Below are 17,804 nucleotides of genomic sequence, written 5' to 3'. Positions count from 1 at the left end.
TCTCTTGACTGTACTGATTAACACAGCCATACAACCTTCATTCTGGTGAAGAAATCTGACAGGATCAGGGCAGGAAGTGCAGGTATTAGCAGGTATTAGGTTGTGATACTTTACTTCAGGGTAGATGAAATGGGAAGATCTAGCAGAAGTCTAACTTCTGTTGTACTGTCCAACAAGCCCTGCCCCTTTAGCAAAGCTAATCTTACTTATTTGAAGTTATTTTTGAAGGCTATGCAGCTGCATACATAATAATTTCTATCTTGATGATGCCTTAATTTAGTGACATGATACAGTAAATAAAGAGAACATGATATGATATATTAAATGAAGAAAGTCTCTGGATGGATGCCTTAAGAAATTGCAATAATTCTTCACTGCTCCTGAAATGTCTCTTCTTTCAGCCGTTCAGAGACGCTGTGCTTTACTGCGGCTGCTTGAAAAGAAACACAAAGGGAACTGCAGCTGCATGACTCCACAGGGCACTGTGCCTCACGGCTTTCAGAAACTGTTTCAGCTTTGTGGCCTTTAAGGTCCCTCCATCTGAAGTTTTTGCAATACCAGAACGTCAATTTTTTTTCCATCTTTCCTCGTGCTCTGATGTGTGGCTCACACAAGAAACTATTGTTCGGAAAAAATACAATCCTATTTCGCGCAGCCTTGGAATCGTTTAAGAATAAAGCCTTCAAAAAAAAGAATATTGTAAAAAGCAAAGGTACTTATGCCCAAAGCATGAGCTCAGAATGAATGGAAAAAAATTAAAATATTGCAACGTCTGTAACATCTGCATGTTCATCTCATCTTAACTCCAGTAACTGATTCAACATCGTCTGTTGAATAAGCACAGAACTCTTGTCCTGACTACCTGTATCCAGACAGGCTCCAGTGTTGGTCCTGGGGAGGTCAGGTTCTCTAGGTTCCCTGTCCTCTCGTACGTGAAGGTTGTCCCCGCAGCCTTGTAGTCTCCATTCCACTGGATCGTCCAGCCCCCGTTCAGGAAGTACCTGTCAGGGTCTTCGCTGCGCAGAGCCAGGAAGTTCCCTGCCTCCGCCACTTCCTCGATCCGGATGTCCCTCGCTCCCTCTGGGATCAAGCCGACATCCACATAGCCTGAGCAAGGGAGTGAGGGGGAAAGACACAGAGAGGAAGAGAGCAGATCAGCTGGACGTGTGCACTGTGAGAGAGGGAGAGAGAGACATGAGAAACAAATGCACAAAGACTCTGACAGTGAGAGAAAGGCAGTGCCGGTTTGTTTGAAACAGACTTACATTTCTTTCTGGGTTATGTAGAGTGGAGATTCATTTAAATTTTTTCCACTCTTACCCAATGGCCCAAGAGCTTCAAAAGGCATCGCTTAAGGTAAAGGTTTTAGGAACTCATTCTTTTTTTGTGCGCCGTTGACTCGATCCACTCGAGAGTAGAATCCACGTTGAAGACGCAGAGAAACGGGCCATGCAAGAGCCCCAAACATGGCTTTGCTTTCCTCTGCTAGAACTTTGAGCTGCTCAAGTGTATCCCATGCTGAAGTAAAGCAGTCAATGAGTATACCATAGCCTGGTCCACAGCTAACACAAATTACTTCATAGTTCTGGTTGCTGGGCATCTCCCAGCCCAGAACTACACTATCGCCACCAACAACTATATAAGAAGGCTTTGGGGAAGGATGGCTAACAGCACTACTGGGAATTCTAGGAAGTGACATCTCCATAAAAGTCACAACTTCCTCCCTGTGAGACCAGCTACCCTGTTCCACGCCCATCTCTCCATGCCACAGCTGTGCTGAGCCCCATTCCCCCCCTCCCCTGTCCCACAATGCTGCGTGCTGCCATACCCAGCCCCTCGCTCTCCTCGAACGTCTTCTTCACCGTCTCGCAGGTGGAGCCGTTGCCATGGCAAACCCCACACCGATCCTCCACCGCATTGGAGTCGATCTCGTAGTCGCAGCCCACGTTCTGAAGCGCCCAGCACGTTGGAAAAGAGAAGAGGATCAACAGGTTCTCACCTACCACAGCTACAAATCACTGTGACAGCGCCTAGGAATTTTGCTTGATTTACTTTAGGGTGTTGCTGTCTGTCTAGTATTATGTTTTGAGAAAATTAAGCTGTATTACACTTCTCAGGTCAGGCAGATGACCGCTCCTGTTTATGTGACCTGTGATAGGAATTTTGATATCTTCCCCTCTCAGTTCATATTCAGTTCATTTTCATAAGTGGTCTCCAAGTACAATACTGTATTTGGCCTTTACCCAAAGTTAATTAAAACGGAAGATACAAATATTGTAAAGAATGTGTAAATATTTAAAAGGACAAGGAAAAGACTAAACATGCAAAGATTGTCATTAAAAACACCTAAAACTGAAGTCAAACCCTTGTTTCAGTGAACTGGTAGCCGTGCCACATAGTGTTGGAGAGCCATTAAACCTACTCTTCTCTCTGCAGCAATAGTCTAAACATTTATTAAATAACCAAGGGCTGTATATTTATGAGGTATCTGAAACCTGAAAACAGATAGCAAGAGCAAGATAGTTCCTGAGTTAAGTTTATTTTTTTAAAGAAATCATCCAAACATTAAAAAACACCTAAAGATGTTCAAATATTAACTTAATACTGTGGAATTCAGGTAATAAATATTGATGTTTTTACCACGTAAATGACAAACACCATCTATTAAACACAGATGAACACTTCATGTTCTGCAGATGACAAACCATGGTGGAGTACAGACATCTGTATTTACTCTGAAGGAATCTGGAACTCTTAGATACTAAGAAGTAAACACCATTTAAGATAACAGTAATATAAAAGCATCCTCCCATCAATAACAGCCATCTGCTCTGATACCGTGCCAGGATTTTTTTGCACTCAATATATGTTTGAAGTAGCCTCCCTGGATAGCACAAGCTCGTTTATTTCTTGATGCACTGTTGTGTATTCCAACATCAAGGCAGCATGAGGATGAAGGCTTTTTCATCTTTTCATCCCCTGTGACTGGATGCAGGTGAGGGCAACACGGAGGCACAGTGGTCAGCTCTTGCAGCTCAGGTGCCCAGGGTGCAATTCTGTTGTGCTATCCGTTTGGAATTTCTTACGTTCTCCCCACGTTTGCATGGGTTTCCTCTGGGTGCTCCAGTTTTCTCCCACAGTCCAAAAACATACCCGTTAGCTGGCGTCTGGGAAAAATGGCCCTGGTGTGACTGTGTATGTCTGCTTTTGTGTCTGCCCTGTGATGGACTGGTGTCCTGTTGCCTACTGTTGCCTTCTGGGATAGGCTCTGGCTTCCCCACCCTTGGACTGGAGAAAGCGGGTAGAAAATGGACGTGTGGATGGATTTTATGGGTGATCTGTAGACCGATTCAGTGGAGGGAAGCGTTAACAGGGCCTAGTAACGGCGGTTCAGCGTTACCTTGCAGAAGCCATTGATGCACGTGTCACGGCTGGAGCTGCCTTCGTAGCACCGCGTGCCGTCGACGGCAGCGTCCAGCAGCTTGTCGGAGAAGTACTCGTTCTGGGGGCGGCAGTGCAGCTCGCAGGGGTTCGCTGGGCAGAGACACACGAGCACGGGTCAGTTCAGGGGTCAGGAAGCAGGATAGGGAGTTCTTAGCTGCCCTGTTGCAAGCTGATCTGAGCCTTCACATTGAGCCTCTGCTGCAGTTAAGACATTAACACAAGGGCACAGACAAGGATGGCAAATGTCTGGTTTTTTTCCCTATTAAAGGTTGCCCCTTGAGTCCCTGTAAATACGGACATGTTTTGTTAATGCCATGACCGGCATTTCCTTGCTGTGTGTGTAAGTAGCACCCGGGAATGCATTTTCAGCAATGCATCATTGCAAATCACTAACCAGAAAAAGACAAACAAAAGCCATTCTCAGAAACAAGACAATCTAAGGAGAGAGAAAAAGCTTTCACCCCCCACCTGAGGTGCTGGGAACCTGACCGGATGGACCTATTTCTATAATCCAGCCAAATCATTATGCAACTTACAACTGGCAGCCCACTGAAGCACAGCAGGTGTGAGCCTGGTCAGTAACTGGATGGGAGACCTCCTGGGAAAAACTAAGGTTGCTGCTGGAAGAGGTGTTAGTGGGGCCAGTAGGGGGCACTCTCCCTGCTGTCCGTGTGGGTCCTAATGCCCTTCACTACATTGTAAAAAGGTGCCGTCCTTCGGATTAGACGTAATCTCTGTGGTCACCCCGGCATCCTGGCCAAATTAAATACCTGAAATACACTCTAAAGCACTTTGAGTGGAGTGTCCAGAAAAGTGCTATATAGGTCAAAGAATAATAATAATAATAATAATATATTATTATTATTATTATTATTTTCAGCACTGTCATGATACAATAAGACCCATCTGAAAGGAGATCCTGAAACCAGAACACCCAAGATCACAACTAGAACTAAACCCTCTACCCATTCGTTCTTTTCTATTATGGTCATTTCACCTCCTTTTACCAGCACAATCTCTCAAAAATACGTGAAGTAAGGGAAATCAAATGGCAAAATCTGGTTAGTATCCATGAGTCATTGGGCACTGTTCTCCATTTACAGCTGTAGTGCATTTCCTCTGTGGGAGAAGGGAGGAGGTGGTGATGACAGAAAAGACACAGTACATGCAAATTTATTTTGCTGATTGATTTGATTTATTGTGACATTCATTCAACTTTTAAGAAGTCTTGCTCTAAAACTAAAAACAAAAACTGTTGCTTTGAGTCCATTATCATGGGCAATTGTATTCCTGCCTACCTCTGTTGTTCACAGGAACCCATTTGTAGAGCTTGCCCTTATAGGGCATGGTGTTGAAGTGGCTGCACTGGATGTGTCTGAAGGAGGGCAGCCCTGCTGGACAGGGGTCAGTGTTACACACCCGGTACCTCCGACGCTCCCCAAGACAGTACTTCCCACCATATTTCGGCCTGTCCAACACAAGAGAAATCCCAATTTACATTCTGAGAACAGTGTATGACACCATTTATCATGATCTGGCTGAGGAACGCAAAGGGAGCCAATTGAAATGGGAACATATCACAACGTGCAATAGGATGGAGATTATAGCTTACCTGCACCCTGTTGCTTACTGTGATATAAATCCAGGTTAATACTTCAAAAGTAGGATTGGGAAACCAGTGGTAAGCATCCGATATTTTATAATACTAATAATTGCCCTCTGCCCTGTACGCAATTTTAAATTCTTGATTTAAGCTTCACTGCACCCTTTTATTCAAGCTTAGAACGGTTTAAGCTTCCTCTGACTACAGAAACTGTAAGAGTTTTAAATGGATTAAATGAATACTTTTATTCCAGCATAATTAGATAACTAAGATGCAAAGTGCCAGCCATTTATTTATTAATCAGTTACAGATTTTGGTTTGATTTTCTGCTAGAAATTGAAGAAGGGTGCACAGCCAGAAAAAAAAAACATCTAAAAGACCAACACAAGCTTGCCCAGTCCAAATCTCCTCCCTCAGTTCGAGTGCAACAGCTGGAAAACAAAGCCATAAATGGAGCTGAACTAATTCCTGATGTCAGAATAAGCTGCCCGATATTTTAAATCTCCTCTGCCCAATTTAAGTCGCAGCACTTATGTCATTCACTCAATCCACTTGCAAAGCAACTTAACTGCTGTCAGATAAGTAAAATATTTGCAGGAACAGTGCAGGGAAGTGGTCTGCCGCAGTATCTCAGTCACAAGTTCTGACTATCATTATCGCTGCCCTTTCTGGTCAGTCACAGCTGCCATCTCATTGCACTGTCCCCACACTACAGCACGTTACTGTGTCCAGAAGCTTTGATCTGTCAAGCTTAAAACTAGCATCTTTGTTTGCTTTCCTTTCAGTAGGAATTAGGTTTCACTTTAGCTTGCAAACGGTAGAACAAAGGGTAGTGAGGAATCAGGTTCAAAGATGTCAAGGGAAGGTGATACGTAACCAACTTTTCTTTTTAATGGAGTGAATGTAGGGCTCCGTGGGGTTTTGCTAATCTTGTTTTCTCTTCCTACAGATCAAAGTCGTGTCTGCAGGCTGCGCTTAAGTATATATACACTAATTCGCACACTTTAGATCTGTAAAATGCTGGCATTATAAGAAACTTATAAAAAATATATATTTGCATCTGTTTGAAGTCAAATCAGATTCAGGAAATGTTTTAGAATAAGTATTTCAGACATCACCCTTGTGGATGTACATTACAGAAACAGTGACATGGTGAACACAATTGTAGAACAGTCTTGTTGAAGTGTTTCAAGCCAGGGCAACTACAGTAGAAGCATGCAGTGATCCAAAAAGATTTGGAAATTGAAAAGGGAGCCTGCATACTCAAAATGTTGACAGCCACTCAGCAATGGTGTTTGAAGTTTGAAATTCTTCATCTAGAGAAGGCTGAAGTGGCAGACAAAGTTGTTTCTATGAAAACCACCCCTATGTAAGAGAGTGTGAGGTGTTGAGATGCACAGTGCATGCAGAGAACGGCCTCATCCCCACAGAGCCATTGAGATTCAGAGCATGCAAGATTCCCTCAAGTCTCACTGCAGTCTAGGTGATCCACAGACAGACATTCAAATTCTCAGAACAACCAGGGACATCAATTCCTGCTCCATCTTAAATTTTTCCATAAGCGTGATGACAGGTAGTCATTTAACAGCGGCTGATAAATCCTATCTTCTTTGAACAGCAGGACATTAAAACGAAGAACGTTCCTTCAGCATTCCTTTCCCATGGAACTGACATTTGTTTACTCTGAAAGCATGCCTGACTGTGGGTGACAAAAAGAAAAAATTAATTCCGTTTACCTCATTCTCTCTCACAAAAAGTGTCTTGACAAGAAAATAGAGTTGCAATGCTCTGAAAGCAGTTGATTACATGATACGGAGGACTGATAAGAGATTGAAAATATCAGTGACAAAAAAACAGCACATATCTTTGTCACACATGTTCTCTCAAAAGATTTTTCAACAGGCTTCAGAATTCAGTTATAAAAGGGCTTTTTATTTGTATGACGGTGTTACAATAACCGTGCTGCCTAAGCTCTAGTCTAAAGGGAGTATGTATAATTCCATTATTATAATAAGGCTTTTCTGCTACAGTTGCAATAACATTACTGCAGAGCAACAAAGAGACCAGTTGTTTCAGCCTGTGGTCATCATGCTCTTCCCATTTTCCATTGTTTAAACACTTGAAGAGTCTCCGCCAAAAATAGTAGCAATTAGCAGTAGTAGATAAAATTTGTTTGGAACTGCTTTGCTGTACATTAGAGAAATGCATTATATACTGTACTGTACACATGGGTGGGTATACTCAGAATTCAGAGGTCCCTTTACAAAGGGAATGTCTCGATACATGCACAGCCATGATATGTATGCTTGCCTACACAAACTACTCTATAGGAAAGTGATATTTAAAATCACTTGCTGAAGTGTTCAGATATTTAGCCTAGTTTTTCAGCCTATGCACTCCATTTCACCCTTCTGACCTGCTTGGATGCCCTGTGAGCCTGCAGTTTTATTAGTGAGAGATGCATCACTCCTCCAGATGATGCTAACTCTTCTGTGAGCCCTGCAGAACCCTGACAATGGGCATTTGGAAGAAGGAATGCATGGCTTTGGCCCTCATGCTGATAGAGGAATTTAGTGGAAAACGGAGTTTATTAGCAATCCCTGTTTCCAAACTGGAGGATGGAGCTGGGAATCCAAAAGGAAAATAGTGATTGCAAAAAGTCACTACCCATATCACATTTTACCCCAAGAGCATATTAAATTATAATTTACATGCATTTTAGTTGAAGTTTAATTCTCTTGTAGAGCTTACCAATGTGAAAAAATGCATGACTCTATTACTAAGCACAATCAACTGATCATCTGAACAATATCCCCAGCTTTTATTATTAAAAATCCACTCTTCTGCCAAAATAAAGACAAGTTTCACAATGAGACTATGATACAACATCTCTATCAAACTAAAAATCCCAGTTAAGCCTGATCAACCAATGTCATTCCCTAGACTGTTCTATAAATGTATTGCGGTTAGATAAGCAACCCCATTGGATAATGTAAAAAGATAAAAAGGACAAGACTAAACTTTTAAAAGATATAATTCAGTCTATAAAGGGTGACCAGAAGCCCTTTAGGTTGGTGACAGCAAAGTTTTAACCCTTTGAAACTAATGAACTCTCCTGCTTACCAGAACACAGCCTTTAATCAAACCAGTGACCTTCAATGACATTATCATCAACACACAGGCTCATCTAACAAGCCCTATAAAAACACCTGCAGCTTGGATCCTAATGTATGAATACTAATCTTGAATTAGGACCTACTTTGTCCAAAAAGATCTTGTTCAAGTGAGAATATGAAACCCTATGGATTTTAAATTCATCTCATTGATGTAGTATTCTCAGCTTGTATATTTCAATAGAAAAAATCAATACAGAATAGACACCATTTAGTAGTTTTTTTTAGATTTGATTTTTACTTATATTACTTCTGTCTATCCATTTTCTAACCACTCTATCCAATACAGAGTAGTGGGGCAGCTGGAGTTTATCCTGGCTAGCAGTGGACGCAAGGCAGGGTACTCTCTGGACAGGACACTAGTCCATCACAGGGCACACAGACAACACACACACTTACACAAGAGCCAATTGACCTTCCCATCTCCAGAACTGAACCCAGCAGCAATGCTATCCACTCTGTCGTCCACTTTTATTAACATGAAGGATTTAAACAGTTTTGATCATTTAGAATATATCACAGCTTTCTGCAAACCCTTTGCCCTTCATTGAATTACTTTGCTCTAAAACGTTTTTGTCCTGCCATTTTAAAAACAAAATGAAAAGAGAGGACTTAAATTTTAATGTCCCGTTGATAAGAAAATTGGAAGTATATGTCATTTGCATGCAATTAAAATGTGTTCTGACCCATTATTAAATTAGTCATTCACAACAACAGAAAAATGAAACCATTAACCCTTGCTGTGCTTTAGCCCTGTGGTTTCGTGACCCAAGACTAGGAGGACTTGATGGCTGAGACTCACACAGGGTTGTTACACTCCCTCTCCGCATTCTGCACTCCAGCGCCACAGGTCCGGGAGCAGGCTGACCACACACTCCAGGATGACCATCCTCCGTTTAGGCTCTCAGGCCGATAGCCCACCGGCACGCACTCTCCATCAAAACACCACTGTAGGAGACACAGACCGACAGAGGTCAGAGCAAAAACACAGAAAACCGCAGAAGGAACACCACTCGGTCGCAGCTGGAATGCAAAACAAGAATTCCGACTCCGTTTTCACATGCTAATGCAAAAATGACAGGAACTAGTCAGCTTACACATGCTGGGCATGCAAAATTACCTTTGTGGTCAATTAAGCGAGGCACGTCAGCGAGCAACTTCCCAAGTCTTGTGAACGTCGCTGGGATTGATGTTGACGTTAATTGTTCAGCAATGGGGGAAATGGGAGCTGATCAGAAGAAGAACACCACAACTATGGAGTCAGACTGACATCAGCACCGCAGAGCAATGACATTCTTATTTACCTTGTTCAGGCCACACTTGGTCCCATCTGCTGCTCCGTCCAGCTTGGAGTGACACGTATTACCCACAGTGCACCACAGTGTGCTACAGACATCCTGTCACAGAGACAGTGCTAGAATCATAAACTGGGAATAACACAATGACTTCAGAGCAATTTAAGGGATTGATTCTGCAAGGTTGAAGAAAAACACGAGAGAAGAAAGTAATTTGCTTTTTAAAACATGCGAGATGTCCATGTTTTAAAAATATTACCACATCCACACATAACCTACATATCACTGTGGGACTAGATGGTGTTAAATTATGCGGACAATTTATATGAATATTAACAACTCTGAAAACACAAAGCGAATTAGAACACAAGGCAGTTTCACCGATTAAAATGATTATATCAGGAAAAATGAAGGCAACATGAATTAAAAATAATGCTCTCTTCATGAGCTGAAACCAATGTCTTTGCAATCTAATCATAAAAAATGACAGCTACTGATTGACCTTTTTGATTTTCTCCCATAAATATAAAAACAGTATTATGCAGAACTGTATGTTAGAAAATATGTATAAATATTTCGTGTGATGTGTACAGCGACTTCTGTTTTCCTCCTTTCAGGTCATCTGCAGGTAAGCAGGACAAGTTAGTTCTTATTTAGAAGACCAGATGTTGGCTAATGTATATATACATATTTAATACTTGGCAGTGCAAACTTAAAGGTCATAGTCATTCCCAATATATTGACAAAAAATCAATATATTGGTGTACAGTAACACAGGGGTCTTTAAATAACAGAACTTGGTTTGCATGAAATGTTCCAGTATGGACAACAGCACTGAGCAGAGTCTGATAGGATCCATTAGAAAATAGATAATAGTAATTGGCTTAAATGTCTGAACCAAATTTAAAAACCAAAGCACAAAACCAATTTTTAAAAGACCATCTATTCATGCTTAATGTTTTCCCAATTTACTACTGCGGCTACTGAGACTTAGGAAATAAATGTATTTAAAAAATAATTGTGCAGTTTTTGTCTCGCATAATTTCAAAAACAATTCATCTTTACTGCACTGCAAACATCTTTTAACATGGATATTCTGCCATAATGGATCATGTGATTTCTGAGGACAGATTTATGGATTTTCATGGTTCTTGAACACTGACCAAAGAAAACAATGGGTGACCAGTTGGCCCAGAGACTCCTTGACATCAGTCATACTCAGACAGCTGAGTTGTTTGTTCATAGGCCTGCATACTCAGGGCTCCTGTCCTGCAAGGTCCCCTTCTATTATCCAGTAGAGTCTGTTTCATCAGTCTGCACCCCTCTACCCAGTGACTGGAGTTACTACATCCGAGTTTTCCACCCTAGGCAAACTGTCCACCCTACATCCTGCGGTCAATGAACTACTGTAGATTGAAGTTTGCCCACAGTAGAAAACAGGGCTTATACTACCTGTCTGAGAGAATAGAAAGCTCCCAACAAGAGCACACTTCCCATCCTGAGTCCTCTCAGCCCAGGCCTGCAACAGTGCAGGACTGTTACTGTGTCTAACACAGCCTGTGAATACCTGCACTGCCTCTTAGAGAGATCCAATATTCACCCCAATATTTTTTTAGTTTTAATACAAATTGCAATACATCATGGCAATTGTTATTTAAGAGCCTGATTATCACTAAATGCCTGCATAAATGGAGTGCGGTCATTTCAACAAGAGAAAGAACATGAGACTGAGACAAGCATGCTAGAAACTGAATATATTTAGAGAAGATATGTAGTAAGTGTAGCACGATTGCCATCCTCTGCAATTAACAAAACCTTTACAGACCAAACAGCATGCAAAGAGGCCAGGCAGGACTGGTGCTAAATTGCCACTTCAAAGGTTTCGGCAGGATGTCGCGTCACTAAACTAAAGGAACAACATATACTACAGGAGTGAGAGACTCTCCGTCAGGTAAAGTATAATCTCCACATAAGCTGACATTTTCTTGCAAATCAGGACTGCACCAGTGTCAAAAACCATTATTGAACTACCACTGCACCTGAGTCTCAAGGGTTACAGACCCACTTGGAATGCAGATCTACATGCATTGCCCAGAATGAATTCATCATCCCTCCCTGTTGATAAACTTTCTTCTATTTGGTGTCAGCGGTGCAGATAAGGAGACAAAGCAAAATTTCAGGGCTTATCGCAGCGTGAAGCCCAGCTGATCAACTTCACTGATCGTTTGCTGTGACATTTCAGCTGGTGATGGGAAGCCATTAATTGTGCGTCCAGCATGTAATCAGAATAGTCCATCTGGCCATGACAAATGCTCAAGGGTAGTCTGCTGCCTCAGAGCCACGTTACAGAGTAAGATAGAGACTGACTGAACGTTCACCAAGATTTCAAAATTCAGATGCCCTTTGCAAATAACCATTTCAGATCCGACCCCAAAGTCTCATCATACTGGACAACAGATTTCCTTTTCCTGAAGATTTTTTTTCAGACAATTATAACAGAACAGTGCAGGAAAAATTAACCTTTCATCACAGCAGACAGCCAACCTAGCAACAAAAACTGGGTCAGCATTGTCCCTTATTATTGATTTTTCCAGTCTAAGAAAATTACTGTAAATGACCATCTGAATAAGTGCAACATTCAAATACTGTATATAACCTGCAAAGATGTTCAGTCCCTGCTAAATAAATAAGGTATGGTTCTTTTTTCTATGCCTTTTCAAACACAGGCATATGCTCTTTAGATTTGTTAGCAGCAGGAGCCAATCTGAATATTAAAACTTTCATCCTTTTTAAAGACTTACTTCAGACTCTTTGTCAGTAACGAAAGGTTTTGCTCTACTACACTGTGAGTAGTATTCTCCAAAACCACTGATTTCTGATTAAAACCAGTTGGGCCACCACACAGCACAGTCTACACCCTCCTAACAAAAACAGGAAAAGGGAAAACTCAAAGTCCTACAATTACACTCAGATTTCTTTCCATTTGAATCTGGCATTGACTGTAACTAAGAGAACAGTGTTAAAAAGAGAGAAAAATCAAACAGAAATGGTCTGCCTGTAGCAGCCACACCACATATCTTACAATAACCATTTAAAAGTACAGTGTAGTAAAACACAGTGAAATCAAGGTAAAGTACAAGGGAGTATCATAAAGCACGATACAAACAATGCAAAACCATAGAAAGGTGTGATTTTGGGAAATGTGTCAATGGTCAATTTTACTAAGGGTATTTGTAGTTAATGTACTCCAAACATCTGTACAACTTGGCCCCAAACCACACACAAGCTGAGCACAGCTAGAGCACTGGTTAATTAGACGACCCTGTTGTTTCTGTGTGGGCTCTACGTGGCCTTTTCCTGAAAACCCTGTAATATTCCACAGCACCCAAGGCAGAGAATAGTTTGAGTAATCTTTGTACTGTATGTATGGTCTGCATGCAAATTTTTAATATCACACCTGTACAATATACAGTTTACAACTCATATTTAAAATGTCTTAACATTGCAGCAAAGTAAAGCAAGTTTCAATATTAAAAACGGTACAAGATCTAGACAACATGGGATGTATATTTGATTAAATCTCAGTGAAGTGTCTTTAACTCACTACATTCAACAAAGTACTTAATTGACAAGTTGTTAATTCTGTGAAGAAAAGTGAGAAGAAAACAGTTTTTCACTAATAAAAATAGGAGCATCATGTTTTGCAAAGAATGTTCAACATTGTTCACACACCTATGTATCAACAAATGACATATTTGTAAGTACTGATTAAGTCTATCACAGAGCAAAGTCAGTTTTAACCCAAGTTTGCTTTGAATTTTCAACTAGAAACGGGCTTTTCAGAACAGCCTGTACACCACAGTCCACTTTAATTCATACCAAATGCTTCCCTTCCTGATAACAGAAATGTCTGGAACAAATAAAAGAATGTGCCGAGCTAAATTATCCAGAAATATGTATTAAATCAATGTGCAGGACTAATCAAATCTCACTCATCTCAAGTGCCAGGGAGCAGTGTAGCATAGTAGGTAAGCTTTTTATCTCATGACTGGTGGGTTGTTCAAGACTCCCCTACAGTCACAGCTATTGTACAAGTGAGTGAGGTATTTGACCCCACTGCTTCAGTCTGTTTGAATGGGGACCAGCATTTACTAGGTGTAAACCCAGCATTGAACTGGTATCCTGTCCAAGGGAGGAGTCATGTGCTCCGTTTGCTTACTGGCATGGAAACCAGGATAAGCTCGTGCTTGAAGGCCACAGTGGATAGACTATTGCATTACTCATCCGAATCCAGCCCAAAATGTGGGATTTGGAAGATAAATTCTAAACAAAGGCAGTGCATTTAATATTTTTTCAATCAAATAATTACAGAAGCAGCTTCCTGTGGTTTATAAGTCAGGCACAACCTGCATCAATTAATTAGGAAAGTGTGTTTTTATTCAGGATAGGGTTTTCCTGCAGCTATTAGCATTTCAAAAGTTTTTGCCTTCACTTTAATAATCTTTAATGACTTCTTAGAATGTCACTAGAGATCACTAATTTCATTTTTGAGCTGCAATAAAGATTTAACTAAAGATCCTATTACTGACATTAGTAATAACTTCTGTATCTCTCTACTTTTGAATCTCTCTGCATTATCATGTCTTTTTCACCATGCACTTTGCAATGTGTTCAATCAAGAGCTGCTCTGCACAAGAAAATGGATTGATACCAATAACATCATAACGACAGTCAATAGGTTAATTGAAGCTTCATAGCCTATTTCTCCAGCCATTTTCCATTTCCTGCTGCCATCGTTGAAACAATATAAGCTTGTGCAAATGAAATTGGTCTTAAAATGTTCTTGCTGCATTGTAGCGGGAGGTCACTTACATCTTCTTTACACCTGCACAGGGAGCAGATCGGAAGTTGTCACAATCCATTAACGTTCGTGCTGAATAGGAAGTACTTAACCTTCCAAAGCATGGTAAAATGCTCACAAGATTTCGGTGTTGTTTTAATAAACTTTAATAATAAAATTTACTAAACTCAAAACTTGGATCCCTTTTTTAGTGTGGCTTGAGTTTCACATAACTGGCCACGTGCGCAAACATAATTCTAATGATATTGAAAGGGTGAACAGAATGGCCAATACTGTATGTACTCATTCGTGTTTTGCTACCCAAGGTGTGCTGCAAGCCGATTCACTTGTAAGTTAAACCTGCTTTTCCGTCTTTTTTTGCCACGAATTGGGAATTATAGAGTGGAAAGTATTACCAAATCAAAAAAAGCCTATTAGATGATAGGGGGGAGAAACTGAGGAAACTGGTGGAAGTTCCCAAGCCTTTGCTCCAGTGTGAAGTTCACACTCCTACTTTTTGATTCTGCGTAAGACCCAGGTTCAACTTCAAAGTCAAAGTTGGTCACTAATGGCAAGCAAAGAATGAATGAGAGAGGGGTACTTGCGCTGAAAGCAAAAGAAATAAAAGGGGTTTCATGCTCCTGAGGGCCTAGTTTCTCCTGGTTTTGTTTCGGCCTGAGCAGTCAAACAATTAACCTATTTTTGACTTGGTTAGACATCTATAGCGTTTTTATTTCACAGTTAATTACTCACAACAGTCAAGTTGTCTGTAAAGCACCTAAGAGCCTTATTAGAATTATTACAGTGAAATATTCAGACCAACCATGTAACCAAGGGCCCAATATAAGCTTGCAAATGAAGCCCAGAAGACACCAGGCCACCCAGGAATTGAGTCTGATACCCCTGGATTAAAACATCATTTTACTGATGTGGTGTAACTTCAAGTCTCCAAACATGTCCAATCCAACAGGTTTTTATACAGTAGGTAATCGATACATTGTTAATTTCTAAAGACCTGTTAAATTAATTTAATTGTAGCCACTTAGCCAGGTTATTAGTTAAGGTGATTTGGACCTCATGGGGTGCAAAAACTCTGAATACCCTTAGCTATAGCTGTTGGGATGGGGGGTGAGCAGGCAAACGGGCAGTAGTCTCTTACGTCCACATCGTCGCAGAATTGGGAGCTGGAGCCGTACTGCAGGCGGCACTGGTGGGCAGCGCTGTAGAGGACCCCTGGGGGCACAGTGGAGAACTCCAGCTCGTCCCGCACTGGAGGGTCGTCCAGACACAGGCCCCAGCCACGGCTGTGGACAACAGTAGCACCATCAGACAGATGAGACCGCTAGCGGGTCCACACTGCCCATAAGGATCCTTAGGAAAGCTGAAACCCCTAATACGCTAATGCAGTGCCTGACTCCTGGAGTGGCAGAAAACTGAAGTAATAATCTGCACAAGATAATCAATAAGGAGTGGGTTGGTTCCGTTGCTAAAATTATCTTTAGTGAAAGTTCCTTGATGAACCCCTACAAGGTAAGCACTGCAAAATAACAACTATTATCACAATGGACCCTGCTGCAAAAGCAAGCAGCTACTGTTTATCACCCTGCAACTCACAACTGGCAATCCACTGAAGCTCAGCAGATGTGAGCCTGGTCAGAACCTGGATGGGAGACTTCTGGGAAAGCTGACGTTCCTGTTGGAAGAGGTGTTAGTGGGACTAGTAAGGAGTGCTAACCCTGCAGACTACCCATAAAAAAGGCACCATCCTTTGGACCAGAAGCAGGACAGTCTGCTGGGAGTCATTCAGTCCTGCTCATCACAGTAGCACAGACACTGGCCACATGATACCTAAGAAATCAGTAAGTCCCCTTCCACTTAGTCGTACCCAGTATTGTTCGGGTGACACTGTTAATGTTCCCACCAACTCTCCCTTAGAAATAATGCAAAGGCCTGCAGAGATACAATGTGACTTGAACTTACCCTGACAGCATTACCACACTTCCTCATCCCATTTTAATAAGGAATTTATGCATTCCTGCAGCGCTCAATCTACCTGTTCTTTGCTTTTATGCATCATTCATGTTGCTTCAGTTCTTGATGCATTATTAGCACCCCTGAGCTGTGATTAAAAAACTGTCTCTCCTGGCAGCAGCTAGGACTGAGGGTGAAATTTAGAAAAGCAGCAGCCGGAACTCCCACAGTTCGCATACGCAAAAGGGATATATTACTTTTTTTCCATTTAGCAATCAAAGAGATTCTAAGAGCTGAGTAGGTTATACATAAAAATCGTTCTTTGTACAAAGCTCAGACTAAGGGAAGGCAATTTTCTTTTTTCTTAAAAAAGGTTATAATCTTTAATGGGATTTTTTGAAACTACAGTAAATCCCCAGTTGAACAGACTTAAGCAGGTGCAAACGGAAAGGGGTATCTGTTACTGCCAAATGTCCATTAGATCACCAATGACATTGTTTTCAGCCCCAAAACACATAATTGTGTGAGAAATACATATATAGGCTTTCTGGATCTTCTGACATTTTTTTGGATCTGAATCTTCCATAATTTTTTTAACAATTACAATCAACACAATCAATGAAAATTATTCCTGTGCTTTTATCATAAATATGCAAGCTCTTTATTTCATATGTCATAAATGTTAAAGCATTCAAGACACAAACACTCATTGTAAGTAGATGACCTACCCCTATAGGGCACCATTTGTATTCCTGAATTTTAAACCTATGTAGCATTTATTTCTCCCTTGTTTTAATTATATTTGCATTTTCTCCATCATTGAGAGGGGAAGTCTGTTAAACCGAGGGTTTATTGTATAACAAAAATATGGGTTTTATGTTGCCAAAATGCAGAAAAAAACTGTTCCAATTTTAAAAATATCATGTGCAAAACAAGAATGATGTTTTTCATCTTTAGGGTGGACTGGTAACAGATACAGGTGTATTAGACTTCATTGAATGATCAGGCCAGGGAGTGTTTAGGATAGAAGAGGCGCACACACCTGCCTTGCCAAGAAATGACATGGATGAAATTTGAATTGTTTTTTTTTTTCTGGTAGAGCAGAGTAGAGAGTTCTCTTTAATTAATGGATAAGGAATGAAGATGCTGAACATGATAGAGTGTGGAGGAATTGCAGTTTTGACAGGCCTTTCTCTTAGGAGTTTGGCAAAACTTCAAGCTTCACACTCTCGACAGAATACCCATGTGAAATAATCCATTAAGATCCACAAAAGCAATTGCAGTTTAACAGGAGTTCCACTCTTTGCAATGATTACTTTGGCAACAGTGGCATTTTCATACACAGCACAAGCATAACTTCCCTGACTCCGGCTGGCAAGCAGTCTTTCTTTTTAATTTGCTTCGCAAGCCCTGGTAACATGCTCAGTAATTGCTGTATTATGATCAGAGCAGGAAGTTTACAAAATACTTCAGAGCCC

At 41.0% G+C, this 17,804-nt stretch overlaps 1 protein-coding gene across 1 annotated transcript in view; it reads right to left on the bottom strand.

The window, feature by feature from the left end:
- adamts7 (ADAM metallopeptidase with thrombospondin type 1 motif 7) overlaps positions 1-17,804 on the bottom strand; it is an 88,724-nt gene that overhangs the window by 44,810 nt on the left and 26,110 nt on the right. Inside the window, exons 9-15 of the mRNA XM_088922382.1 lie at positions 15,515-15,659; positions 9,525-9,617; positions 9,023-9,168; positions 4,743-4,912; positions 3,401-3,534; positions 1,829-1,949; positions 863-1,107 (exon numbers count right to left, since the gene is read on the bottom strand). Coding sequence (XP_088778508.1) covers positions 863-1,107; positions 1,829-1,949; positions 3,401-3,534; positions 4,743-4,912; positions 9,023-9,168; positions 9,525-9,617; positions 15,515-15,659 — 1,054 coding nt within the window. The remainder of the gene's footprint in view (positions 1-862; positions 1,108-1,828; positions 1,950-3,400; positions 3,535-4,742; positions 4,913-9,022; positions 9,169-9,524; positions 9,618-15,514; positions 15,660-17,804) is intronic.

The sequence above is a fragment of the Atractosteus spatula genome, chromosome 7, assembly GCF_055471065.1.
Source record: "Atractosteus spatula isolate fAtrSpa1 chromosome 7, fAtrSpa1.hap1, whole genome shotgun sequence".
NCBI classification, from domain to species: domain Eukaryota; kingdom Metazoa; phylum Chordata; class Actinopteri; order Semionotiformes; family Lepisosteidae; genus Atractosteus; species Atractosteus spatula.
Note: the sequence above shows the minus strand (reverse complement) of the source record. Positions and strands in the feature narration are given on the sequence as shown.